Source organism: Labrus mixtus, chromosome 9 (genome assembly GCF_963584025.1).
Source record: "Labrus mixtus chromosome 9, fLabMix1.1, whole genome shotgun sequence".
Lineage (NCBI taxonomy): Eukaryota > Metazoa > Chordata > Actinopteri > Labriformes > Labridae > Labrus > Labrus mixtus.
Genome location: NC_083620.1, coordinates 16,374,853 through 16,402,293, shown reverse-complemented (window position 1 = coordinate 16,402,293; position 27,441 = coordinate 16,374,853). Strand labels below are relative to the sequence as shown.

At 39.7% G+C, this 27,441-nt stretch overlaps 1 protein-coding gene and 1 long non-coding RNA gene across 2 annotated transcripts in view; both read right to left on the bottom strand.

The window, feature by feature from the left end:
- prkd2 (protein kinase D2) overlaps positions 1-27,441 on the bottom strand; it is a 33,885-nt gene that overhangs the window by 5,072 nt on the left and 1,372 nt on the right. The window contains exons 3-15 of the mRNA XM_061046543.1: positions 5,412-5,550; positions 4,927-5,058; positions 4,568-4,767; positions 3,425-3,608; positions 3,245-3,316; positions 3,072-3,089; positions 2,766-2,925; positions 2,566-2,677; positions 1,808-1,885; positions 1,401-1,719; positions 1,186-1,238; positions 1,011-1,083; positions 486-592 (exon numbers count right to left, since the gene is read on the bottom strand). Of these exons, the coding sequence (XP_060902526.1) occupies positions 486-592; positions 1,011-1,083; positions 1,186-1,238; positions 1,401-1,719; positions 1,808-1,885; positions 2,566-2,677; positions 2,766-2,925; positions 3,072-3,089; positions 3,245-3,316; positions 3,425-3,608; positions 4,568-4,767; positions 4,927-5,058; positions 5,412-5,550 (1,647 nt within the window). The remainder of the gene's footprint in view (positions 1-485; positions 593-1,010; positions 1,084-1,185; positions 1,239-1,400; positions 1,720-1,807; positions 1,886-2,565; positions 2,678-2,765; positions 2,926-3,071; positions 3,090-3,244; positions 3,317-3,424; positions 3,609-4,567; positions 4,768-4,926; positions 5,059-5,411; positions 5,551-27,441) is intronic.
- Positions 20,451-23,125, bottom strand: LOC132980407 (uncharacterized). Its single transcript, XR_009674168.1, has 2 exons — positions 22,154-23,125; positions 20,451-22,068 (listed from the first exon to the last, which is right to left on the bottom strand). It is a non-coding gene; the product is annotated as an uncharacterized LOC132980407 (long non-coding RNA).

Genomic DNA, 27,441 nt, shown 5'->3' with positions numbered 1-27,441 from the left:
GTTGACAATAGTTGCTTTGTTTCTAACTTGGTTGTCAAATATAATTGTTTGTTGCTGACCTTTTTAAGTGTCAAAATGGATTTGGATTTCTACATATATATACACAGTCAGTAAATAAAAAGATGATTAAGTCAAGATCATAAAATGAGTAAAGAAGCCTCTTAATCAGTCCAGTAATGTAACAGGAAATTATCGTAACTTTGTTTTATGAAGCACACAAATATAAAGCACACAAATAAATATAATGAATTAATTTAACAATCTTTCTTGAAATTTGAATGATTAGTGGAAAAGCTGGGATGAGACGATGCTAACACATGCAGTTCAACGGAGTCAAAATAATCCTCACCACTGTGAAAACACTGTCTAAGTGTTGGAGTTTTTCATATATTTTCCTATAAAAATTCAAAAAAACAAAAAGCACCTGTTGCATTGTCAGTATTTGTGTATAAGAACACATGAAACAAACAGTCCATGATGTTTACCTGCAGGATGGCCACTTCATTCCTCAGCTGGCTCTCCTGCTTGGTGGGGAAACGAAGCTTGTCAATGACTTTGACAGCTACGTCCCGTCCTGTTTTCCTGTGCTTTCCTGATGAAGAAATAAACAATTATTAATAGTTGGTTTTGAACTGAGCCTCATATGTCAACATCCACAGGGCCCTGGTGTCTAGACTTTGTGACATACTTTAAATAGTACTCCAGTGACTCGAAGATGTGCTCATACATTCCTGTCTGAACCATGATGAAAGAAAATCTGACGCACCAGAAGGAAAATTCTAAGCCTAAACTCCCATTTTCCGAGAAAGTGACAGAGAATATTTGTAGGAGAGAGCCGAGGAAGATATGTCAAATGTCAAGACTTGAACCAATGATGGACGCGAGGACTAAAGCTTATGCACGTTGGGCACATGATCTAACTGATAAGCTACATCGGTGTCTTCATTTTGACCTTTTAAAAATTAAGCCATATTTGCTTGTTCATCATCACTGGACAATGATATACATACCTCCATACACAACTCCAAACTGTCCAGATCCAAGTACTTCATCAGCAAAAATCTGGTACACTGAACCAATATCCTGTAGGACAACAATATTCCATTAAAGCAATTTTCATGTTTAGTTTTTAATTTGTTTAAAGATAGAAATGGAGTAACTGGTAAAATTTACAAAAAGTCTTACCACATTCTCTTGGATTTGACTGTTGGACACCGATATGCTGATTGAGGCTTGTCCTGAAAATATACAAGCAAAGAAAATGTACAGGTCATTAGATATTAGATAGATTAGATCATTTAGGGACGTAGACGTCTAGGGGTATAGCACATATCAAATAGATATGCTTATCCAGAAAAATCTACAAACACACCACCCACAATGTGGTGCCCTGAACCTACTGTGCGGTGTGTTCCCCTCAGCTGGTGCATCCTGAAAGATGGATGGCATCAGCGCCTGGCGGATTGAGCTCTCCCATGCCTTGGCCACCTCACGCCCGATGCCACTGTTAGGAGCTACTTGGCTGGGTGAGGGGGGGGTCTGAGGGGGGAGAGACTGGGGATTGTTTGAGGACGGTGGTGGGATGGTGTTGGGGTCCTCCCCAACGAAGTAGCACATGGTGCCTGTGATGAGCTCAAAGCAGTGAGGGTTTGTGCCGGGGGGGACGAGGTTGAAGTTGCTTGCAGGACGGACCTCTAGAATCTCAGACAAAGGGAACTCCTGCAACAGGACGGATCAGTGAATTATGTTTCAAACTCTTAATAAGTGACTTATAACCTTTGCTTTTCATTGAGTAAAGTATATTTACCTTGTAGTACTTGTTGGTGGTGTTGTTCTGGAAAAGGATGATGCACTTACAGTCCAGGCGCCAGTAGTGCCTTTTTCTCTGTTGGAAGTGAAGTAAGGTGTTATGAGGAGGGGCAAAAAAAGGTAGGGAGGGACATTGAGGGCAGGATGGAGAAAGGACAGAGTGTGGATTTTGGGCAAAGGTCAGAGATTCATACGTATGCATTTAAGTTCAATGTTGACGTCCAGCGAGAAAGAAGAGCGTCAGGTGAGAAGAAGATTGGACAGGAGTACAAGCTGCAGGGAGAAAAGGTGGAAAGAAGAGAAAAAGGAAGATAAGTAAAGTGTTAGTGAAGCTGGAGAGGAAACACAAGTAAGAACAAGAATGTAGAGGCAGAAAAGTTTCCTTGAGATCTATTAAAGAGAAAATGATGTGGAAAAATGAAAAGGCAGAGATAGTGCTATTAGCACTGACTAGGGTCAGTTAGCTTTTTTACCACACATCATACACACTTGTTTGCATGCACCAATATATAAAAAATGAAGCAATAACACTCTAAAAGCAGAACCAAACAAAGTAAATAGACCAATGCTGAGACGGCTCTTTCTTTCTCTTTTATGTTTCACAGGGAGTGCAAGTAAACACAACAACAATCTTCCTGCAATAAATCAAAGTAAAGAAAGTAAAGAATTTAAGTTGATGCATCTTCAATAAATTGCCTTAACTATATGTGCCCACAAAAGTGACAAGACACTGTGAATTATGGGTAACATTTTTACCAGTGTGTCCTTATTGCTGTAGTGAACCATCCATCCTTCCTTTATAGCTGTACTGGATCGGCGGGTTGTTTGTCTCATTGACTGTACTACCCTCATCAGAGGGATGTTCACACTGGAGAGAGAAGGACAGAGCTCAGGTTCAGTTGGTCAAATAGGGACATTTGAGGAGTTCCTTTCATTTTGATATAATTTCCTCATACTTCTGGTCTCCACTGGTCCCATCCTGGTTGTTGTCAGGAGAGAAGGAGCCTGGGATGCTGCAGGCCTCGTCTGAGTCGTCCATTGAAGATTTGTCTGCAGAGTCGTACTCGGTGCTGTAGTCCATGGGCACCTCAGGGTCCGCACTGGGGCTTAACATGTCTGCACCAAAATACAGCAAGAAACCAGATTTAGTGGGATATTACTTTAAGTGAGAATCTGTTAATGATGTGCAAAAATATGACTTGCTACTGCTGTCACTACTGCTTTTAAAAAAGTGCATGCATCAACACTGAGCATATACTTACCACAGTTACTTCTGTTTTCTGAGAAGATAAAGAAAAGGAGGTTACAGAATTGTTAATGATATACATCATTCATGTATGATTTCAATGTAATCTGGTTCTAATAGTGGTAACATGTGAGGTTTAAAGAGCCATAAATACATTATAAGAAGTGATATAATTCTATCTTCCCTCACCTCCGATTGTCTCGCCGAGGCAGTCATTAGGGACCTTGTACGCACAGCGTTTATGGCAGTTGAACTTGCAGTCTGAGAGGTTCAACAAACATTATTCATTCTGTTCAGATATCAAGCAATCCAATTACATCAAGCTAATACTCTGCATCACACTTTACAGAATTGTAATTTTCTCCTGACCTTTGCACTGCAGGCCCTGCCTGAAGAGTCCTCGGAGCAGCCTCTTGCAGTACTGGCACACCGTCGGTCGTGTGTACGAGTGGACAGCGAATGTGTGAGGCACCTTCACCTTGCTCATCAGGATCTTGTCCAAATGAACGGGTCGGCCCGTGTAGAAGCGCCTGGCGTCACTAGGGGTCCGTGGCTTGCAGAATAGGGAGGAAATAGGCAATGAAATGGATTGCCTGTGGGTCAATCTTTCGCCCAAAAACACTTTTGACTCTTAGAAGCCGCAGAAACAAGATTTGTTAACATCTCAAACTTGCAAGAAAACAAGTGATTATTTACACACCTGCAGACACAGAGCACAATATCATTTATTTAGAGTAATGTTTGTGTCAACCTGACAAATGTAAGTCCAGTATTCCACTCTCTCTCTTATAGCTTTGCTTGTTGTCTCTAATAACTCCTTAGATAAAAAAAAAACAGGCTTTTAATCAGCTAAATGCTCCTATATACTAGATAAATGCTACCTGTTACTCTCTGCTTTTTTAGCTGAGCATTTAGTGCAAAGAGGGTCTAATGAGTTTTTACACTGTGAACTTCTGTAACAGAAGCAAATCAAGAAGAACTGTGAGAGCAGATAAAAATCAATCAAATAGGATCATCACTTAGAGCAACAACTTGCATATTTTCTTATTGCTCTGCTTTTTATATGTTTATTTATTATATCTATATAATAATAATAATAATAATAAGATATCGATCATAGCTTTGCTAGGCCTATGATTTCTCTCTCTCTAAATAGCTTCCCTATCTACTCTTTAGCACTTGAGTAGTAAAATATTACTAAACAAATTTTCTATAAAACCAATTCTATCGGAATATAGTCACGTTATTCATTTTGCCTTTAGGTGCAGAGGTTTTGTAATTCCATCTCTAAACTTGTGCATTTGGTGGGAAAAGTCAGCCTTTGGATTATCCCTGAAGACATTGTCATTCAAAAGAAGGCGTTTGTGTGAATCACGTTTTTTGAATAACTGTAAACCACTAAACGTGTTCTTTCAACTTAAAACAAAGTTACTTTGGTTAGAATGAAAACACCCATTTAATCCCAATAGCCTAAAACAGCCAAGAGCATTGTGTGCATGAATCCAGCATTACCATTTGTGTGTGGGAGCGGACAAGGCTGGCTTCTTCTGAGCAGGTGGAGGCCGTCCCGACACTGTACACCGACTCAGTGGTGGAGAGGCGCAGGGATTGGCTGCTGCTCAGGGAGGTGGTGGAAAGACGCCGTTTCCGAGCTCCACTGCAGTTGTTTGGGATGCTGAATGCACAGCGCTTGTGGTAGTTTAGTCCACATCCTGCAGGGGGCGCCATGGATTAAAGAACCAAGGAGCAATTGAAAGAAAGAGATGGCTCATAATTGATGAGTGTGACAGTTGATTTCTGACAGAAATTAGAAGAGCACATCAAAGTGTTTTTTGTTTTTTTTTCTCATTTCATTTCAGTGTTTTCCTCACCGTCGCACTTAAGTCCTTGTCTGACCAGCCCGAACAGCATCTCTCCACAGTGATCACAGAAGGCCGGGGCCCGGTATGAGTGCACATTGAGTGCGTGGGGCCGAATCTGGAAATCTTCAAATGTGGCTGCAGCTTAAAGAAATCAAAGAAGAATAGTGTGGCTACAGTGCATGTCAAGATACAATCATTTGGCTGGAGCAGGGCAGATTAAGTCCGACATGGTGGATAAAATGCAAACAGAAAAATACACTGCTTTTCATCCTGATAGGGGAGCATGCTTGAAACGATTAAAGAGCAAATTATTGCAGTATAACCTGAAGTCAAATAAACAGATAAGGACTTATTTGAACAGTTTGATGTTAAGTAACACCGACATGGCAGGTAGAAATCAGGGGGGGGGACAACAAACAAGGTATACTTAGATTATTAATATCTGAACATGAAGGTTACATGATATTTAGATGAGAGTAGAGTTGGCTTCTTACCAGAGAGCACCACCTCCACAAGATCCCCTTCCTGAATGTCACTGGCCCCTTTCACCAGCTGCAAGATGTTGTTTGTAGATGTGTCGTGTTTGAACAACAAAATCTTGTCATAAATGCCATAGAAGCCGCACTCTGGGAACTGATAAGAAAAAAGAAAAGAATGTAGGTTAGGAGAATAGAACAGGTACAATTTTGCGAAAAGGAAAGAGATGGATTTCTTTCTTCTTTTTTTTATAGGACAGCTGACAGGAAATGCGAGGGCAAGAGAGTGGGGGATGACATGAAGTAAAGGGCCATGGTCTGATTCCAACTTCGAACCCACAGCCTCTGCAATCAGTACTATAGCCTCTGCACATGGGGTGTGCAACATAACCGCTATCCGACAGCCAAAAGCCTTTCTTATTAGAGAATAAATCTGCGATAGACAACTACAAATTTCTGGTAAACAATATTGAGTACAAGGAGTCCAGTGTCTATTATTGACAGTAAATGTTTTAGTTAAAAAAATAGAGTGAAACACAGTCAGAAGCAACCTTTGAAGGCAGCAATAACACTGGCCATGGCGCCTTTTTTGTATCTTGAGAAACAAAAAGGGAGCTGGAGTTTAGAGACACTGTCTATGGCTAGTTGTTGCACTTGCATGCAGATTATTTAAAGCTAAATCATATGTAGTTACATAATGGCCGCAGAGTGATTCCTGTATTGCATACAGCTCTTGCATCTCTCCACGTTTGTTCACCACTAAGACTTTTTCATACATAAAGCCAAAACACAATGAAACGCCAATGGACTAAAGTACAACAAGCACAACCAGAGCACTCCAGACACCCAAAATTCTGTCATCTGCTATCAGATTCTGTATTTATTCATCATTTATATTTCAATCTGTAAAAGGAAATGAACTTCATATTGAATCTGTGGCACAAATGCATGCTGACATGATATACATAGTAGCTGATCTGTCATTTACATTAACACAAACATCCTCTGCTTTAACATTTGGGAACAGTCAGTACTCTACATTTAGGTATACAGCAATGTGTATGTGTGCTCAAGCATATGACACTACCCTATATTCTTAACTAATACCATCACGCCCTGCTATGTAAAGCTTCTGGAATATAAAGCAGCCAACACAAAGACACACAGAAACCATACACGCACAGGTGTAAGCACTTCTAAGGGGACTCACTGGCTTCATTCCACAGATTAATCAACATGGTCAATGTGGAGAGCAGGACAAGAGAGAAACGTTATCCTATCTTCCCATCAGTTATACACACACACACACACACACACACACACACACACACACACACACACACACACACACACACACACACACACACACACTCACATACACTCAGGAGTTTCCATGAAGCTCTTCCAGAGATATGAGAGATGAGTGTGTCAGTCAGAAGTCAGCAGAGCAGAGGATGCTGTCATAGGGAAACCCTGCTCTCCTGAATCTTTAATACTGTCTGGTTTTACTTCAGTGGAACAACACACAGGACACTACAGGTACAGGTGGGAGTATTTAAACCAGAGAATTCAACTGGTTGAAGTTTTACACATTGAACACAAACACACAACTCTCCCTGTCCATGTTGCTGGCGTTTTTATCATGTTGGGTCGAGATCCACCATCTGGTAGGCTCTAACAACTTACAGGAAGGGGAACCGTGGTCTCCACCTCAGAAAAAACAATGATACACACACACACACACACACACACACACACACACACACACACACACACACACACACCCACACACACACACACACCTCCTCCTTACTATAACCACCCTCCCTAAAAACAAAAACACACAACCTTTCTCCCCCCAACCCTTTCCCTTCTTTTCTCCTAAACACAAATGAAATCACACACGGTCACACGGAGTTTACCATCAGGCGCTCCACTTCATCACATCTGAAATCCAGACCTGGTTTGTACCGCTGCCAAGCCACACAGTGAGTCCACCACGCCCCAGCAGTGGGCTTCTGCTGCTGACCGCACGGTCACCACAGAGACACAAACAGCAGAAAATTGCCCTTCTTTACACAAAGTCCTCAACCATTTCAGTGGACATTTCACAAGGTTACACTAAAAAAAGATTACTAACCTGGAGTTATGAAACACAACCAGGCACTGTTATAGACGCTAGAAAGATATGTCCACTAGTAATATAGTGTTCAAATACTATTTGTTACAGACAATGAAAGGTTGATTCACAGGGCAGGACACACACACAAACAAACACAAGCAGAAAGGGAAGGCAGAATAGAATGAGGAAGAATAGTGATAGCATTATTCTTTCAGCACAATGAGTTTTCTTTTGGGACAAAGTTGACACTAATATTTGAATTTAGCTAAAATTTTGCTTTCCTTGCGTAGTGTGAGGTCAGTCTCCAACAAAACCCTTATTTAAATTTGTTTTACTAAGTTTTACTTACTAAGTCAATGCCAAGCAATTATAGCAACTATAATCAACATATTTGTCCAGATTACTTAAAGGAAATGGCCTCAAAGGAGGCACTGCTGCAACACAGGAACGATCAAGGATAAACCGCTGGACCTTTTTTTTTACTTCACTAGAATATTTGACCCGTTGGAAAAATAATCACCCACCATGGTATTATAAATGACACACAGCTGTCATTGATGTTAACAATAGGGTCCAGAGGCATTGTAATGGGAGCAGTTTTAAACATTCTGCATGTGCAGGTACTTGTACAGCTCAGAGTTGATGTAGTTATTTCACAAGAAGGTGACAGAGGAGAGCATTGGACTTGAATGCAGGCGGTCAAGATTTAGACGCCAGGTCTACTCCAGTGGATGATTTTTCATTGATGACTGAGATGCTCTGCTCAGCTATGCAATATTTTTAGCTGCTTTCAATATGAGATGCAGCTTGAAAACCACAGTGTGTTTATGTGTGATGTGTGATTTCCTGGTGAAATCTAGTCAGAACATTGACGTTGAATCAACTTCTTCAAAAAGCTGCTTAAAAAAAAAAAAAACTTCTTAAACGTCTTTCTACCAGAAAAATGCTCGCTGGGTTGTCATATGGATATTCCTCGGACAGGGAGAAGGGAAATTGGCTGTTTCATGTGAGTAAGCGGAACAGGCCCTTTAATCCCAGCAGATGTCCACATGCATGATTTAGTCTTGAGGTCAATTAAACAATGAAGTTACTTATAAACAGGCTCCAAAGTTTCCACAAGTCCAAACTTAAAACCTGGTTGTTGTCTGACAGGAGTGAATCATGTAATGACTGCATGCATCAGTAGCTGGCATTACCACATGTAACACCAACTGCTGCCCCTTATAATTACAAACACCCACAGATCCCACAGATCAGAGGAGATGTTGAGCCCAGCCAGAATCCACAGCCACCCCTCAGCCTCAGTCGTCTATTAGCCCCGACAGGACTGTTCGATGCCCTGTTATTACCCTGCTCTGTTACTCTTACTGCTTACTTCTTTTCTTGAGCAACTCAAGACACAAATCAAGTCATACTATCCTGCATCTGCTGTCTTAAACATACACAATGTGCGTCTGGGCAGACCACAAGTCTTTACAGCTTGACTACAAAAACACAAATATTCCAAAACCACATTAACCTCAGCGTAAATTACCGTTTTTCTTCTCTCTCTGTTTCAGTTTGCAGTGAAAAATACAGTATGGGAAAGCACAAAAGCCGCACATAACTTCTGTCTGTGTCTAATCATGGTGAAAATGGAGTTTTCTGTCTTCTAATGACAACTCTGTATGTTTGTGCACACTGTATATCTGGCTGTGTGTTTGTGCATGCACTGTTTGTGTAAGTCTGCAGACAAAGAGCAGGTTTTTATTATCATTCATACTGTAGTGTAGTGTAGTGTGGTTTGCCTGGAGACAGGGCTGTGTCTGCAGCCGCTTTCTTTGGGTTACCAGGGATCAGGTTGCCCTTCGTCGCCGGCACTATTCCTGCTTCTCTTCAGGCCAATGAAGCCATTATGTGTGAAATGAATTATGGACTAGGCTTTCTTTTCCAAAACCCCTCCCTACAACAACAACAACTCTCCTTCCTTTACTTCTGCACTATACCAGCTTTCCTATATCTTATTTCTATTTTAGATATCTGTCTCGTGTTTTAACCAATGTATTTAATAAGAAACATCATACAAAACACCCATCAAGTAGCTCGAGGCAAACAGGGAGACACAAAGAAAATGTATTCTGTTATCTTTTCTGAGCTCCAGCATTGTCCTCCATGTGGTCCACTCCCTCTCCTGCACACTGATGTAATGCTTAAGGTGGGCCAGCAGTGCTTCATCTCGCCAGCAACTTGACTGACTCACTTTTTTTTTTTAAATGTTTGAGGCTGTGTTCTCTCTAGGAGGATGAAATGATTTTCCATGGGAGCAGACTGAGTGTACACTGGAGCACAGGTATCAAGAACAACACTTAAACGAGACTGGTCCAAGATGTCCTAGAGAGAATTTAAAAGTGAATACAATCTTTTAAATCATCAGCTGACGCTTCGCCAACATTGCTACAATCAATGACAATAGACACTTGATAAAAGCATTCACACAACTTCATCCCGATTGCACAGTCACACCTTGTTAAACACACACACACATAAAAAAGCATGTAAACGATAACAGGTGATATCACTGTGCGTGTGTGTGTGTGTGTGTCTGTACACTGCACACACACATCTTCCTCATCAAAAAGTGATTTATTATTAAGTTTTTTTGAGGAAATTTGTATTGAAAAAAACATTCAACACAGACACACACACACACACACACACACACACACACACACACACACAGACACACACACACACTTGATGCAACTGTGCTAGCTGACATTTCCGTTTGTCTGTGTTCATATTGTGTTCCTGACATCCACCTCAACCTATTACCATATAATGCAGACCACAAACACAGAGAAGTGATTTTAATCTACTGTCTCTAAGCGCAGACAAACTGGAACATAATTCTTCTACTTTACTTTATATTTGTGTTGCTACATGCACACAACAGGCGGTTTGGTTTTAAAATATTTGAATGAAGATATGTTCATAAAAATAAATGAACAAATTTAAAGCAACAAAATGTAGGAATTTGATTCGGGGCACTTTGGAGCCTACTGAAGGTCTATGTGTGCAACTGCACTGTTGTGAGACACATGGAGCTGTTACGCCTCCCCCACTTAGACAACAAGCGTCTGTTGACAAACGGAGGGTGGTGAAGTCGGCAAAGACGTTATGAGAAGCCAAACAACCATGTCACCTGACATGGTACAGTAATATTAACAGATTTTGTGACTCTGCAAGCATCTTCAGCCCGTTGTTTGCTAACTGTTTGCATGTTGGATTTAGGGACAAGTGTGTGTAAGAATGGTAAGGGACAACTTTTCTAGTGTGAGTGCGCCCTTAGCCTCAGCCATTGTATCAAACAGGGATGATGTCGGCCCAACGCCAGAGTTAAGCAGCGCAAACAGGTGATCGGGCCGCGCTGTGGACATGGGAGAGGCGCCATTCTCCCCGTTGAAAGTTATTGTGCAATGAGATCAATCTTAGGAACTACAATTTTAAGGTGGAAAAGTAATATATTGTTGCTTAAGTTATGCAAAGACAATCATGCAGTGAAACTAAAAGAACATGCCACAGTCATAGTTTTTCTTCACACTTTCGCAACAGGTAAGTATCGCTTGTTGCACACATGCACAGCACTTGCGTCCACTTTTGTCTTGACTTTGAGTGCCTTTCAAATGGCTGCTTCTAAATATAGCCCCTCCTTAAAATAAGACGCTGCACATGTGAAGAACACAAAGACTTTTATGTCCTGCAGAGAAAGACGCTTGCTTCTGCTTTTCATCCTCCCCATCACTTCCCCTCCAGCCGCTCAGTGTGAGCCACCTTCCACCACACACACACACACACACCCACACACACACACACACACACATACCCTGGCACGCACATACCCAGGCACATACAATATGAGCATAAATGAAGCAGCTTTGGTGCCAGCTCTGCATTTTTTAAGAAGCTGCATTTTTAGATGGGTAATCAAAAACACAGTCTTTATTTTGTTGAATGGCTATCTTCATGCTAGTTATAGTTTTACTTCTTTTTAAGGATGCAAATGGCGAGAACATAAACCTCTCAGAAGTATGATTCTTGGGACGTAACTAACACTCTAACAACTGCTCTGTCAGCTATTCAGGTTTTGTTCGTGGTTTCGCCGGCATCAGTGCAAGTTTTCCCACACATAAAGGGAAACTATACACACAAGCTCTACAAACACACAAAAAAGAACATTTCTATTTCTCTGCGTTGGGTTCAGAGGCCTTTACTCCACTGTCACTCTGTGACGTTTCTGTATAAATACTGTCCTAAACGATATAAACCATTTCCTCCACTTTATTTAGAAAGCAAAAGTAGCGCCAGTTGCATTTTGAAGAAAATAGTTCTGTAGTGCCTGTGAGTATTAGCAAGACTACAGCAACTAATAATAATTACACACACACACACACAGGTGAGAATACTATGACTAATGTCAAAGAAAAGTGCAGACACTGATAAGTTTGACTTAATGTGGTTTGGATAATTCTACTAAAAGGCCACCCAGACTTCATCAAGACTTCCAAAGACGTGGTTAACATTGAGTATTCTTAGAAAATAAATGAGGTTATCACATCCGAGTTAAATAACATAATAATGAGAGAAAATAATGCACCGAGAGTAAAGCTGAACTGACAGTTTTGGGGGGAAATTGTCTTACTGTCAGGTATATACGTATGACCCCTGGGGAGGTAGTATAGGACTAAAGAGCTCTTCAAACTTCTCTGCGCACTTGTTGCTCTGTTTTATTGAGGTATGTTAGAGAACGCCTGCAAACTGAGGTGTTACAGAGCTTCAGTTAACACAGCGAAGAATGTTATAGAAACACTCCGCAGTCCTGCAGAATCCATCACGCCAAACTTTGTATGAAATATGAAACGTGCTATGTGTGACACTCTGTAAACAGTGTGACCTCTGCAGCCTTACATGGTCGTCTGTGCTTGTGTGTGTGTGTGTGTGTGTGTGTGTGTGTGTGTGTGTTATCACAACAGGGTCCTTATGCAGTCATTTTATAGTCAGAAGGAAACACACTGCATCCTTTCAAACAGCAGACATTGTTTAAACGTCCACATAGCAAGGATGCACAGCCTCATGCATATTAGTGCCTACACACTTACCTACACTTGTATGTGTGTTTGTGTGTTTGTGTGTCTTTTTTTGCATGTCCCATCCTCCTCGTTAAGACCCAAACACAAATTGTTTGACCCTGAATCCTTGTCAGCATGTCGGGCACGGGACTCGGTATGAATCCCACATTTCTGAAAGTGATGAGGTGTCTAATGAGGAGTTGCTGCGGCAACGGGCATGTAAAGACGTCAATAATCTGCCCTCATTAGCTCCTGACAACAGCTTGGCGCAACGCAGGAATTTCGCCTTTTGTGCTGACAGCGTTGGGGATCGTGCAAACGTGTCGTTCTATTTTTAACCTGAGTGAGGTCATACGCCTTCAAGAGATGGCGCAGACAACAAAAAATGATAGCCATCCCTGCCCTCTCTGTGCCCTCAGTCACCTGATCGCTTTTTTCTTCAAAGGTCTCACGTCACGCTTTAAATAAAAAAAAGTGAGTGACAGCTCTGTGCCAGGAGGACGAGGAATTAGGCAATCCCCATGACGTCAGCTAAACACTGGGCTTGGCAGGCACAAAGAAGGAAAACAAAATGAGGATGAATACACAGAGAAAGTGTGTACACAAAGACCAAGGGCTGAAAGGCTGCATGACGTAGTGACATGTTCCCACAATGTCCTCAATAAATGTACCCTCTATATTAAAGCCTGCAGCAACTTAATAATGTTCTTAGCAGCCTCACTTTCTCTTTTGAAGGTAGTCCTTAAATTCAACACTGTCAACAACCTTCACATTTGCATAAACACAAAAATAGAGAGAGATTGTATCTGTGGTAGTGAGAATTATAAATTGAACATCGCTTTTGCAGCAGGAAGTAGTTTATCAGTTGAAATAATACAATTCCAATCAGTTTGATTGTGATCTTTGCAATGAGATATTAAATGCCAAATGCAAAACTACCGTTTTCCTGGTTGCGATGTGTTTCCTCTTGAAACATAATGCGAGGGACTGACATGCAACATGGGAGAGGTGTTTTTAAAGTGTAAACCAATACTGGGGGAGTAAAAGACTGTTTATTCACTGGACAAGACTCAAATTGAAGTTTTCAAAAATTGAAGAACGCAGCTGTCCGTCATTTTACTGTGGTTTGCCAGTCTGACTGACTTTCCTCACATACAATCATGGCAGAGTGAAAAGTAAATGAAGTGACTGAAGGAAAGCTCTGTAAGCTTAAATGTTTCTCTCAAGTTCAAGAGACAAAGATCAGTAAGATGCAGTGCCAGTTTTTTTTCAATAAACGTCAGTGGGGCACGCATCAACAGAAGAAGGTATCTTTTACTTAAGATTTATTTTGAGCTTTTATGCTTTTATTTGCATAGGACAGCGAGTGAGTAGGAAATCAAGGAGATAAAGACAATAGGGTCTGCTACGTGAGAGAGGAGATAAAGGTCAAACTTGAACACAGGCTGCCTGGATGCTTGGAGGACTACATCCACCTTAAAATGGGTCGCATCCTAACCGCTAGGCCCCCAAGAGCAGAAATTATTCTTCAACATTTTAATCATTGAATAATTAAATAATGCGTAGTATGTCCGGGTCAGTCAGAATTAATAAAAAAAAGGGTTTCAAATCATATTTGTTAATTTATGTGTGGATTAGTGTACTTCCTGGTTTTAGGGCACCTGCCAAATGGAAGTGTATGTAAGTCCATAAACGTATAGTTCTCAGCTCTGCGCCACAAACACTCCCAGTTGCATTGGCAGCGAATTGGTATTTTTCTTGTGTTTTTTCCTCTATGTGATTGGACAACTGAAGCCGTATATCATGTTCATGTTTATTCCAATAAAATGTATGAACATTACGCCGCAACAGTTGATCCTGCCCTTTAGCTGTGGCTTAAGCTTGAGCTTAACTGAGTGGCCAATGACACAACTGTAGCATTATAGACTGTAGAGATGCTAAGAAACTATTATCATAGGAAACAATCTATCAATAGATAATTTCTTCAGTTAAGATTATTGACTGTGCTACTAACTCTGTTAGCCTCTTAATGGCCATTTCTATTATGTTTCAGCATCAAGTTCACAAATTAAGATGTACAACCCGGTCCATCTGTGCGAAAAGCAACTCCTATGCATTTCTCTGTTGAATGCATTTTCAGGCAGATAGTAACTTATAAACACTAAGTACATCATACGTTGATGCTGTAATCAATCAATCAATCAATCAATAAATACATTTTTATTTGTATAGCGTCAACTCATAACAAGTGTTATCTCGAGACACTTTACAAAAAGCAGGTAAAAAGACCTTACTCTTTGTTTTTTAACATTACAAAAGAGCAGGTAAAAAGACCATACTCATTGTTATGTTACAAAAAGCAGGTAAAATACCTTACTTATTGCTATATTACAAGGACCCGGCTTAATCCATCATGAGCACTTTAGCAAAGCAGCAAAAGTTACATTGGTAAGAAAAAAACTGCCTTATTAAAAGGCAGAAATCTTCAGGCTGGATCCCAGACTCATGCCTTCACAGGCCTAGATTGCAAGTTTTGCAAACTGTAAGTTTTAGGTCTTCCAGCTCCTTTATCGTGTACAGTACCTTGTGCATATTGAGGTTTCTATAAAATAAATGGGAAAATACAAGTTTTTAATGCAATTAAGCAGAAAAAAAGATACACTTAGGTCAAATGATAGACCTCAAAAACACTTACTGTAGTTTTTAATTACATTAGTTGGTGTATACATTTATTCATCCTTGCATTTTCAATGTACTCTATACTCTGTGTTTCCTCTAAGTCATGGTTTTTGTATGTGTGTGTATGTGTGTGCGTCATCATGGAAAGCAAAGATATAAGCAGGTCTGCATTCCTGACCTGCTAGTTTTCTGCATGCCTGAGATGACTGAGTAAACCTGAGAGACTGGAGGGGGGAGTGTGAATCATAGGTAACATCCACACAACGTGCACCAAAAACATCATTCACATGAACTGTGAAAACATGAAAAGACAGAACAAAATGCAATATTGACAATGTGAATATGCTTTGACAAATAATTGCTATACAAACATAACTATAGGTGGAAAAAAAACACGATGCACAAGACCCAAATTAGTCCTAACAGAATGGGTTCAAATACACAGACACACATGTGCATATACTGTATTTAGACAAACCCTAATTTGAGACTTTTCCTAACATAAAGAACCTTTGAGGAAAGCATGTAGATCATGCTCACACAAATGAGTGTGTGTGTGTGTGTGTGTGTGTGTGTGTGTGTGTGTGTGTAGCCTGTAAGTTGAAGAAGCTTAGTCTCGAGCAGGAGCGCTGGGACAAAGTGTCTCATTCTGCTCCGAGCATGAAGGAAGACGGGAAGGTAACCTGAGAGCCATGACCGGGCATGAGAGAGGGGTCCAGGGATAAAGGAGACACGCACAGCTACTCTGAAGCAGCCTTTGTCTGAAGCTCCCACCCATCTTTCCCCTCCTGCTCCTTTTCTTCTGTCCCTCCCTGGCTTGGTTCATAACAAGTAAGCTGATAGGAACCTTGGATTCGGTCCACTCTGTGCATGAACAACTCACTGATTCATGACAAGAGGGAGCGACAGAAAACCGGCCTTCAAAGGAGCTTGTAAAGAAGAATACTAAAGGTGTATGGAAAATAAATGAACGATGAAATAAGGATGCAGATGTCAAAACTGCTTTAACAGTGCTTGCTGTGTTTCAAAACATTTTTTTTTATCAATACAGTCTAGTTGTTTTAGTTCAAAGTAAACGGAAAAAAAAGGGAAACCAGTTTCTAAAACATCAACTTCTTTATGCTGAAATTATTGAGAGAATTTATTTTTAACTTTGCACCATATGATAAAAACTCAGAGTTTTTTCAGAATGAGCCAAACTAAAAGAAATAACATTTAAAAAAAAAAAAAGCAAATCATTATTTTTGCTAAAAAAGAACTTAACATTGAAGGAAAACTAAAGTTTTTTTAGGGCTGTTTCTAAGAAGTCAACAGGATGTGTGTAGAAAGAGAGATGGAATGAACAAGCAACGATCTGGTGTTGAAAAATAAAGCTATTGCATTAAGTGCAGAAACCTTCAGTTCCTCGAGTGCCCACTTGAGGCTGTCTGCAAAAGCCCCTGAAGTCACCACACACACCCATGCAAAAAAGCCAATATTTACAGGAGAGATAACAATGTTTACATCCTGGTTCAAAAAAATGATTTGGTCAAAAGCTCATTTTAAGAGTTTATTCATAATTAGGGGAATGAAAGTTACTTTGAGACATAATTCTAGTATTGCGACCGCCATTGATGGGCTTCAAAATTCTGCTTCAGAAGCCAATGGGTGACGTCACTGAAAGTCCATCCATGTTTACATACTGTCTAAGGGAATGACATGCAACAATGACCTCAGTCTTGACATTGCAATTTCATGCCCAGCGGCGTAATTCATAACTAGAGAGCCCACAATCCAGAGAAACTAACTACTTTGAATAGAAAAACGTTTAAGCATTCTTGGTTGGACATATCCCTATGAAGCATTCAATTACATTTACTTTACAATTCAATGAAATCCTCGTTTCTGCAGGTTTCTAATATCTTTGGTGCTTTAAAGGTTTAGAAGGTAGGTTAGAAGGTTCCTCTGATACAGAGCTGTGTACAGCAAAGCCGTGAGGCTGATCAAAAGGGGAATGTTGGAAAAAAAAATGCATATTTGCCTAACCGGAAATATGTGTTTTCAACGCAGATATTTATTATCCAAAAAGTTCAAAAAGAAAATGAAATGATGATACTGATTGATATGGAGTCCATATGATATTAACTGTTGATTGATTTTTATAAATCTATCGTGAGGTGTTTTTACTGGTGAAGAAATACAACTACAGATGCATGAATTGTAAAGGTTAAAGCTGATAATGATGTTTAAAATAAAAATGTAGCCAATTGCAGTTGTGATATCAATGTCTTTTTTTTTTATTACTTCTTTGTAATTTTTTGTCTCTGTTTTTAAAATGAGCTATGTGATTGGATGCAGTATTTAAATCGTTGTTAATAGTCCCTCCTCTTGAAATGTCACCGGAACATGTCTTACAAACTGCACATGGCTGATCTTTCCCAGAGACGGACTAAGACTCCCACATTGCAAACATTTTCGTCCAGGTTTGACAGTGAAAAATAATCAAAGTTGGTCCAATGGTTGACTTCTTCTCTCCAATAAAGACCTCTTCTCTGAACAAGCAGTAATTTACCAGCAACTGGTGATGCAACAAAAATGAATTTTCTGCAAAAGGCTTCAGATCAGAACAGATTGTATAATTACAGGATGCGTCTTAATCATCATATAATCCCTACAGAACAATCAGAATGGAGTGAAAATAATTTTTAAATATACGGAAAATGAGACGTTAATAAGTTCAATGCATGACTTCTCATGAATTACTCTGAGGCTTCAGATGAAGCGTCCATCACTGTGCTGACATCAGGAAAAGTCCCTACATGGTAAATTGCAGCTTCAATAACAGTAAACAAATGAATAAGGATATGAGAAATGACTCATCTAAACACAGGTGCATCTGAAGTCTTGGCTTACAAATCTTTACATCTACAAATGAAGAAGCTTTTTTTCAGATATGTCCCACTTCTCTGGTGGAGTGCAGTCTAGTGTAGAGAAGAACCACAATCAGGAGTGTTTGTACATTCTCCATTCTCCACACACATAAACTAAGAGCTGCATGCTGAGGGCCACAATAGGCACATTACTGCACTCTGAGTCATCACCTCTTCCTTTATGTGTCCCGTCTCCTCTCTCCACATGCTGCTCTTTCTCTCCCTCTCATCCCTCCCCTCCTTTAGCTAAAGATTTTAAGTGCAAGAAAGACATAAAGAAAACACTTGGGGCTATACACTCACATCAGTTATATGATAAACATGTGGCTATATTTATTGAGGCAAGCAGCTGGAACTCTAATTCTTGATGAGCCTCTGTACTATTGAACATTTTAATTAAAACCTAAATACTGTCTGCATATAGATACGTGCAGAAGAGCAACTGTCTCTTCTGTGTCCTACATTACTGCAACCAAAAAATCCAATTACTTTTGATTATTCTGAAGTAATATGAAATGGATGTTCCTGCACATAGGTTTAATACCTGAAGGTTTATTAACATAAATGATATGGTAAGTAACCAGAATAAAGGCAGGTGTAAATATGTATGTGCATGTTTATATTCCATGCGTTTGTTTTAGCATTAATAAAGTGCAAGACAAATTTTAAAAGAAAGCAATTAATGAGAACTTACTAGAAATTCTGAATTAGCTTTAGGGCAAGAAAGAGCAGTACACGTTTCATAATAATTATTATTGAGTTGAATGCCAAGTGGCAGCTTCTGGCCCTAAAGCAACTTCACTCCTGCCCTTTACATTTGTAGCCTATAAGGAGTTAGACTTATTAATTAAAATGATTTAAATAAGAGAAAAAAACATGTCAATTGCTCTTGACCTAGCCATTTAATGAAACTGTTATTTCATATGTTGTTACAATGTTTGATTGTTTGAAAATCATAAAGAAGAGTTAAAAATGAATTTAAAAAAAATAAATGCCAGAATGATGTTTATTCAGCTATTTTTTAAGTGCATTGTTAACTCATTTAAATGTAGTGATTGACGGTTCAGACATTTCAAAATGTAATTTTCTGTCCATTTGGCACCTAATTGATTTTTTAATACATATCTGGCCCTTTCTTTAAAATAAATTGAATAGGCTCAGTGAATATAACGATGACAATCACAGAGCTTCCTCGAAGCCCATCTTAAGAACTAAAGGTCTAATGGTTAGGTTAATGGTTATTTTCCATTCGCTTCTTGCACTAACCAGACTTTAGTATTGATGTCATGTGTTTGTCTTCTGAGGTAAGACTGAGATTTTGCCCATTTTCCCACGTAAGTTAACATCCTGTGCATGCAGACGGCCGCATATATATACACTGGCACCTTACTATTTGTCTGGGTCAAGCTGACACACACAGCTCTAGTGCCCACGACCGACCATGTCAACCCTTACACTGAGCCCATTGTCCACTGTCTCCTCAGGAACACACGAGAACACTCACATTACACACCTGAAATCAAAACAACAAATGGTTTCAGTCCCACAACGATGTAGTTCTCTGCTTTTTCTTTAGATTAATCTGTGTGTGTGATATATACCTCAGAAATATTGGCCCTTTCTATCATCTGAATTAAAATCTAAATAAGTTAATAACTCAATAAAAGAAAAAAAACAGAAATGGTCCTGTCCTCCATTTCAATAGAAAGCAAGCCTCAATAACATCATTTTCTCTTTGTGTCATTCGCTTGCATGTGTGTTTATCTGTCCTCCTCTCAAAGAGCCCTGTGTCAGGCTGTTTCTCTCTAACTGCCTGGTACAAATGCTCCACATGGTTGTAGCCAAATGCCATACAGCTCTGCTCTGTTGCTCCCAATTGGATTACGGCATAAAACCGTTTTCACCGGTGCTAATCACTGGATTAGTATCATAAGGTCTCCTTTACTCAGATCAAGAAGAGGAATGCAGGGGCCCAAGGAACACATGAACGACAAAATATGGGTTGGCCTTAAAGGATCATTCTGTTTGATTACAACTGGTGTCTCATTTTACTGGTCTTGGACATCGTTCCAACTGGTTCTGGTTATTTTAGCGTTCCAATTTCTTTTCATCAAAACGTTTTGCCTCTTGTTTTATCTTTGGCACGCATATCAAATGTAAACGCTCTGTGCCACATTTTACGATATGATGAGTTCATTTATGATCTGACATTAAACCTGAAAGAGTATCAGATTCATTGCAGCATCATTGAACAAACTAAATGCAAGTACAACTCAATTGAATCTGGCTGCAGATTTGTGGTGCAGTGTATCCACTCCATGTTTATTTGCTCTATTCAGACAACAAAAAAATAACTGAAAAAGTGTATGTTTGCCAAGCTATTGTCGTTATGTGTTCTTGTCATTTGCACAGCTGTTTCAAAGCAATGCGTCCAATCATGTGACTGGCTGAGACGTATTTGTTATTCACCACACCCTCTGCTCGACATATATTCCACTTCACTTAGTCTGTTTGTATTTTGCACTGCTGCACATACATCAAAAAAGCCAGTGCACCCAAATCTCAAGCGTTGCACTTGTCAATGAAAAAAAAAGGGCCCCTAACTTTTCAAATGAACAGAGAAATGTGTAAATGGTGAGCAGGACACATGAATTCAGTTTCTAAACTGGTATTGACTGTCAGTTTAAGGGTGAATAAAGCAAATAAAACCTGTAGTTTGATTGTTTCTTGCCCTCTCTGCAGCTTTTGACATATGATGTTATGATTATTAATGAATTTGGAAGTCATAGGCCAAAACTTCTAACCTAGGCTAATACAAAAGTTGATACCAAACTTAACTTTAAACAAAATAGCCTCTACCGGAAATAAGTTTGTTTTTGCAAATTTTCATTTCAGGACCACAATCACAGCTGCAGCTCAAGATTCAAACCATTCAAATCTCCATCCATCATCCCACCCTTCTTCCTCCACCTCTGATACACATCACTGCCACTGGCCTCCAGTGCAGCCATGTGTGTGTGTGCTTTGAATAATCAAATGTCCCTGTGCGGGTGTTAAGCTTCCCCTGCAGCACAGCCGCCAACAGCCAGGGGACACCAGGCACGGTCAGTCATGCAAAGCTGTTCCGCTACCATGCAAATGTGAGGGAGAGAAAAACACACACAGTTAGAGGGAGAGAGAGAGAGAAAAGAGGGGCAAACAAAAGTGATACGTTTTACTGTGGGGTTTTTGAAAATAGACACCATTTCCTCCACTGCAGTAATGTTTGAGTAGATAAACTAAATAAAGACTCTGTAAGAGCCTGAGAGTGTGGCTTAATCTGATGTAGTTGATCAGTCTGCGTTTTATCTTTACTCAGTCTTCAAATGTTGTGCTGCGGTTTATGTGTCAACCTGTCAGTGTCTAGATCATTCACAATTCAAACAGCAGCCATTTACCTTTGAGGTCCTGCTTTAGGTGGGAAGCTGCCATGCTGTTATGAAAAGGATCTGTCGTTGAGGTGTGTTTAAGGTTGCAAATCATAGAAGTGTAGAGAATGTGTCACATCATGTTGCTGATCCAGATTGTTCAGCAACTACAGCGAAGTGGATTGTAAAAATGCAACAGCTAATGTAAGCATTCAGTGCTTGTGCTGGTGATTGTACACTGGGAAAAGGAGAGTAGTCCTATTGAATGCTAATGCTAATGCTAGCTAACGCTATTTTCCTAACTGACCGTTTATTAGCTAGTGGTTGAATGCTAACTTAGGATCCTTCCTAGGGTAAATAATGTGTTATCAAATGTGTTGTTAAAGGTTAAATTGGCCCGTTGCTGGTAAAAGAGAATCAGTTTAATGATAATAAATATCATATTTTTCTACACTGATACAGTTTTACTGTCAGGATGGTGTTTTCACTGGCACGAAAATGTTCAGGCAGTAGAGTGTATTGGCTACGTTCTGACAACTTTCAGATTTTTTTATTTTTATCAAAGGGCAAACAAACCCCTTCATAAAAATCTGATCATTTTATGGGATGCATATGTTGCTGTAGGTTACATGTGAGACAAAACGTAGCTGGCGTTCTCCCCTACAAGGACACAGAACATGGCTGTGTTTTCACACAAACAATGCGACCTTGTTGCTCAAACTGGGTCTTTATCTGGAAGATTCAGGGCCAACTATTACTTTACTTTGCAATGTATGTTTGTGTCTTTACATGTGTTTAATTGTCTTTACACGTGCAATAAAGAGGACGGTAAACAGGGGTGATGTGTATGATCCTACTCTCAGGACCAAACTGCTTCTCCAGGGAGGGAGATAAAAAAAGCCTGTCCAAATCGGAGGTGGAAACAATGGCCAGGGGCTCTAGATGGCAGCTGTACGTGTGTGTGTGTGTGTGTGTGTGTGTGTGTGTGTGTGTGTGTGTGTGTGTGTGTGTGTGTGTTTGCTGATATGTCTTTGCACCATTTAAACGTTTGTCCTCATTCCTCTTTATTTACAACTACTCAATCATAGAGTTTCCTGTAAAATGTTACAGGAAAAAACGACACTTAAGGTGCAATTGATCATGTTAAGCTTACCCTAAATATCATCTTTCAGCACCCAAAACTATCTCTTCTGAAACTGTTGTTTGGCGATATCCATGACATAAATCAATTAACAGCATTTAGCCCCCTGCACATCCACTGCTGGCTTCGGCTCAGCTCCCTGATTGTTAAATGAGTCATTACTCATCACAGATTAGTCTGCAGACAGGTTGAACAATCTAGAAATGTGATCGCAGCCGACACTGACCGGACTCAACAGGTTCTTGCTTGTGTTCACATGCTGACACACAAGCTGGCACACACGCTTGCATACACACGCATTATAACACACCCACTGACGTCAACACAAATCAAGTGTATCCAATTGATGACGAAATTATTTGACGGTGTTGAAAGTATGCTAACTGTGTTGTTCTGTAGCTCCTGAAGGCTCAGGCTAAACATGTCACTAATGTCTAATATTCACCGGAAAAAATGACTAATCCTCGCCCCTTCCCAGGTTTTTGACTCATCAGTATACATGCTCTGAACCTGTATAGTTCTATCAAGGCAGGAGTCTGAAATTCCCCGTATTTCTTCAATCGCTTGAAGTGTGCTCAAGAGAGCAAACAATAAAGAAAAGGTTTGAAGGGTAGCGTCAGTTGGCGGATGAGTAAAAAACAGGGGGAAAGTGGATGAACAGAAGGAAGAGGATGCAGAGCGTTAGAGGAAGTTGACAACAGGACAGGCAGAAGAGGACCGGAGATGAGTGGATGAGGAGAGGAAGTACAGGATCTGAAGGGGAGGTATAGGGAAAGGCACGAGAGGAGGAAGAGTGGGAGGTAGTTCTGCCATAGATGGTAAGAGGAAACAAATGTCAATGGCTTTTTTATCCAAGGAAACAGAGCAGAAGAGAGAAGCAGTAAGTAAAAAGAAAGGAAAGAAGAGTGTTATTTTCTAATTATAGGAAAAGATCCGGGGAACAAAAAGGTAATAGAAGGAGAATTGAAAGGAGTCATTGAGGCCTGTTCTACAAATACACCTAAGCTTCAGCATGGTTAAATACAGACTGCCTTCTGGTTACAAGATGCACTGTAAGTTATTGTACCATCAGGAGCAGAGGATGACTTTTGCCAGGTACAGAGCCAAACTAGCATTAGAAAAACATGGAAAGCAAAAAGTTCTAGTTATCGTTTGTGACTAAAGTTGGATTGTGATTTCTGGCCGGAGAGACTAGCTAACATCAGGAGACTAAACAAGAGCTACAGCATGGCCTTAACTCTGGATTGGTGTTGGAAGTCGGAGCCACAGGAAAGTGTGCTCCTCCGCAGAGAAGTGAATGGAAAAACGTGTCAATGGAACACAAGGAGGGAGCCTGTGAATAAACAGAGCCGGTGACTCACCCTTTCTGGGATGGGAGAGATGACGGTGGGCGGGGGTGTGGGGTACCAAACTGCCTTCAATACCCCTCTAAACACTCTCTAAACTGGCCAATATAGGCATTCATGCGTGCACACACGGTCCAACTCATGTGTCGCACTCAGTTGGCGGGACCAGGACAAGCTGTCTATTGTCCAAATTTCCCACCTAAATCCGCAGTTCCTAGCAGAGCAGGAGTGTATTTAAGGGATTTAGGGGATTGTGTAGTGTGTGTGTGTGTGTGTGTGTGTGTGTCCTGTGTGACAAGAATTGGAGAAAGATATTTCAGAATACAGTTTCCAGTTATTCTATTTCTTGGTTTTTTCAAAAATAATCTAAAAAAAACTGTGATGGTGAAGGAATTAAGAAAAATGGCTAAAGACATAAAACCAGTGAGGAGCTGTAGCTGGCTAAGATAAGAGCCTTAAACTAAATGTCAGAATTAGACTTATAGCATCTTGTAAAAGAGGAAACTACAGAACTGTGCCATAGGGTATCTCTAATATGATCTACCACAAACAAGATATCTGTACGATCCTATCTGTAGGGTTTCATTGACTCAGTCATGGTGACCATCTTTCTGCTGATCTCTTCTCTGCTTGAGAAACTCTGAAGTGTCTTAAAAGACCTCCTCACTACCCTCAACAGTGTTTCACCTTAGGGGCTCTCTTAAGGGCTAAGATGTTTTGTGAATTACTTTTATGATTTCCAGGGTCTAGTCTTAACTTAAAGGGGAAATTCTAAGAATTGTCTTAACATTTCAACACTTGCAGCAACGATTTGCACAAGGAAGCTTTATGAATACGGCACCTGGGAGTTAATATGGTTAAGACAATGATGTGTATATTCAAGAAAGTGTTATATTCTTTATTTTTTTAAACTTTCCTTATTGTATCTTTCAAGTTGGAAAAATGTTCCATTTTGGCTTTTGTATCACTTGTATCAAAATGAAGCATTCTATGTCTGGAGCAAAACTTTCTGAACATATCACTTTGAAAATGTTGGATCTTCAAAACCCTCCATTTAGTTTTGTGAGTTTGTTGTTTTGTTTGATCTGAGAACAGACTTCTCTCTGCTGGTACAGAGAGAATGAAGATGTAAGAAATAAAATGAGGTAGAAGAAAACCATGAAGAACTTCTCCTGTTTTGCTGACAAGGCGGTCTTTTTTTCTAAAAATGAAGCTTTGGAGCATGAACCACAAACTGGTACCTAACGTGTATTCAAAATAAATCAGCATTCCTTTCTCTGAACAGGCTCAAATTAAAGACAAAGTTAGGCTTAAATGGTTTAACCATGTTAGACACTGTAAATGTTAGGCAATAATACTGAGTCTGATTTATTCTGAATAATCAGACTGAATGTCAGAGTATCCCTCTGATTTTGTACTTGCATCTGACTCCCATCCTGACAGCAGCTCCATGTCAGAGCTACTGCAGAGTTACCCAGACATCCATGGCCAAACACACAAAATGGTCAATACTTAAAGAATTGAACAAGAAACAGAGACAATTAAAGCTGAATTCTCAAAAAACTCCAAAGCACTGCTTTTCTTTAGGAGCTGCTGACCAACAAGAACCAAATGAACTGAAGTACTATATCATTATTTATTTCTATCTTTTGACATAGAAGGTGGTGTTCCAATCAGTATTGTTAAAGCCAACAGTTTGCCATTGCTGTAATGAAGTTGGATTAATATTTTGCATGTTTTGGAACTAATCTGAAAAATATTCAAGAAGCTGAATGACAAACAAAAGTCTTTAAGTGTCTTTAATTAGCATCCCAATTAAGTTGTGGTCCCATATGATTCTAATGAACAACTACATGTAATCTATGTGAAATGCCTTTTAACTGTTAATAATCTGTGGTTGATGTTGTTGTCTGACAATCTTTTTCTGGACATTTTGTAGTTCTTATTTTTTGCTAATCAGAAATTGATACCAGGAAGGAATTTTGGATTTTATGTGAGCTCTGGAAAAGAAAATCAAGGCATGCAGGCCACACAAGCACCAGTGTTTCTCTTTCTTAGTTCACGTTAATAATGAAACACTTATAGAAGAAGGGGGAACAAAGACTGCTGTGAACAAAAACAGATTAGTGGAGTGTGTAAGCTGGCTGCAGAGAGGTACCGTGTATTTCCTGGAATATTTGCAATTGTTTGGAGTTTTTACAAAGCTGCTCTGAGTAGGCTGATGCAATCGCTAATCTAATCACCTACCAGGTTAACAGGCAAATAAAAACGCATGGCCTGTTCAAACTATAACACAAATGTAGGATGAAGAAGTGCACGTTGTTCTCAAAGCAAGACTATATTTCCCATAACACCAATCACTTCCTGTTGCAAAGAGGATGTCCCGGCCCTGCAGTTCATGTGTGTTTTGAGGTTTTCTTTTTCAGTTTTACAATAGAAAGTCATTTGTAAAGCTAAATGTTTCCTCAAGTCTTCGACTCATTCAGCCAACTTACTACCTGAAGAAAAACTATTATCTCAATTTGCCATCAAAAACCAGAAAAACAGTAGAGAGAGGCTGCAAATCTATCAAATGTTCATATTTGTTTGTTTGTTTTCAATTGTTTCTACTTGAATTAAGATTTCAAAACTCAAATGTGATCAGTTTGAAATAAACCTGATTTTGTGTTGTCATTTTTAGTAGTGATAAATGTTACATGCTACAAACAACCAAATAAAGGCAGGAAAGACTAGATACATAACGACAATGCAGACTGACACACAAAGAAAAAGGCTGTAAACGTGTCCTCTCCTGAACTAGTTTAGATTTTTTTTTTACATTTAAAAAAGGACTTGTTCAACCAAAACATTTAAAACTAGGTCTGATATGACCTTTTGCTGTGAAATGCAAATCAGTTGTTCCATTGAGGAGAAGTGAAAGAGACTTTGAATATGACAAAATAAGTTCATCGAGTCTACTCACAGACAAAGCGTACTGCCATTATTAATATTTTTATCCTTCAAAAATCATATTTAACTCAGATTTCTCTAAGTCTGCATTCACTCGCGACTTTTTTACAATGGCCTTCACACTTGTTTACTATTAAATGATGCAAAATAAATTGATGTGCTCAACTAAACTCAATACAAATGTAGATAAAGTGTTGCATTTATTGACATACAGTATAAATCTAATGTTTCAAACTAGTTTGCATTTACAGCACACTTGTCTGTCTGTGCATGAACAGCCAGATGACACTGACTGTGTCACAAACCAGACCATCAAACATCCCTCTGCTGCTCTGCTGTGCTGGATGTGGATCAACAAAGCCTGACTGAACACTATTTTTCCCTCCGACT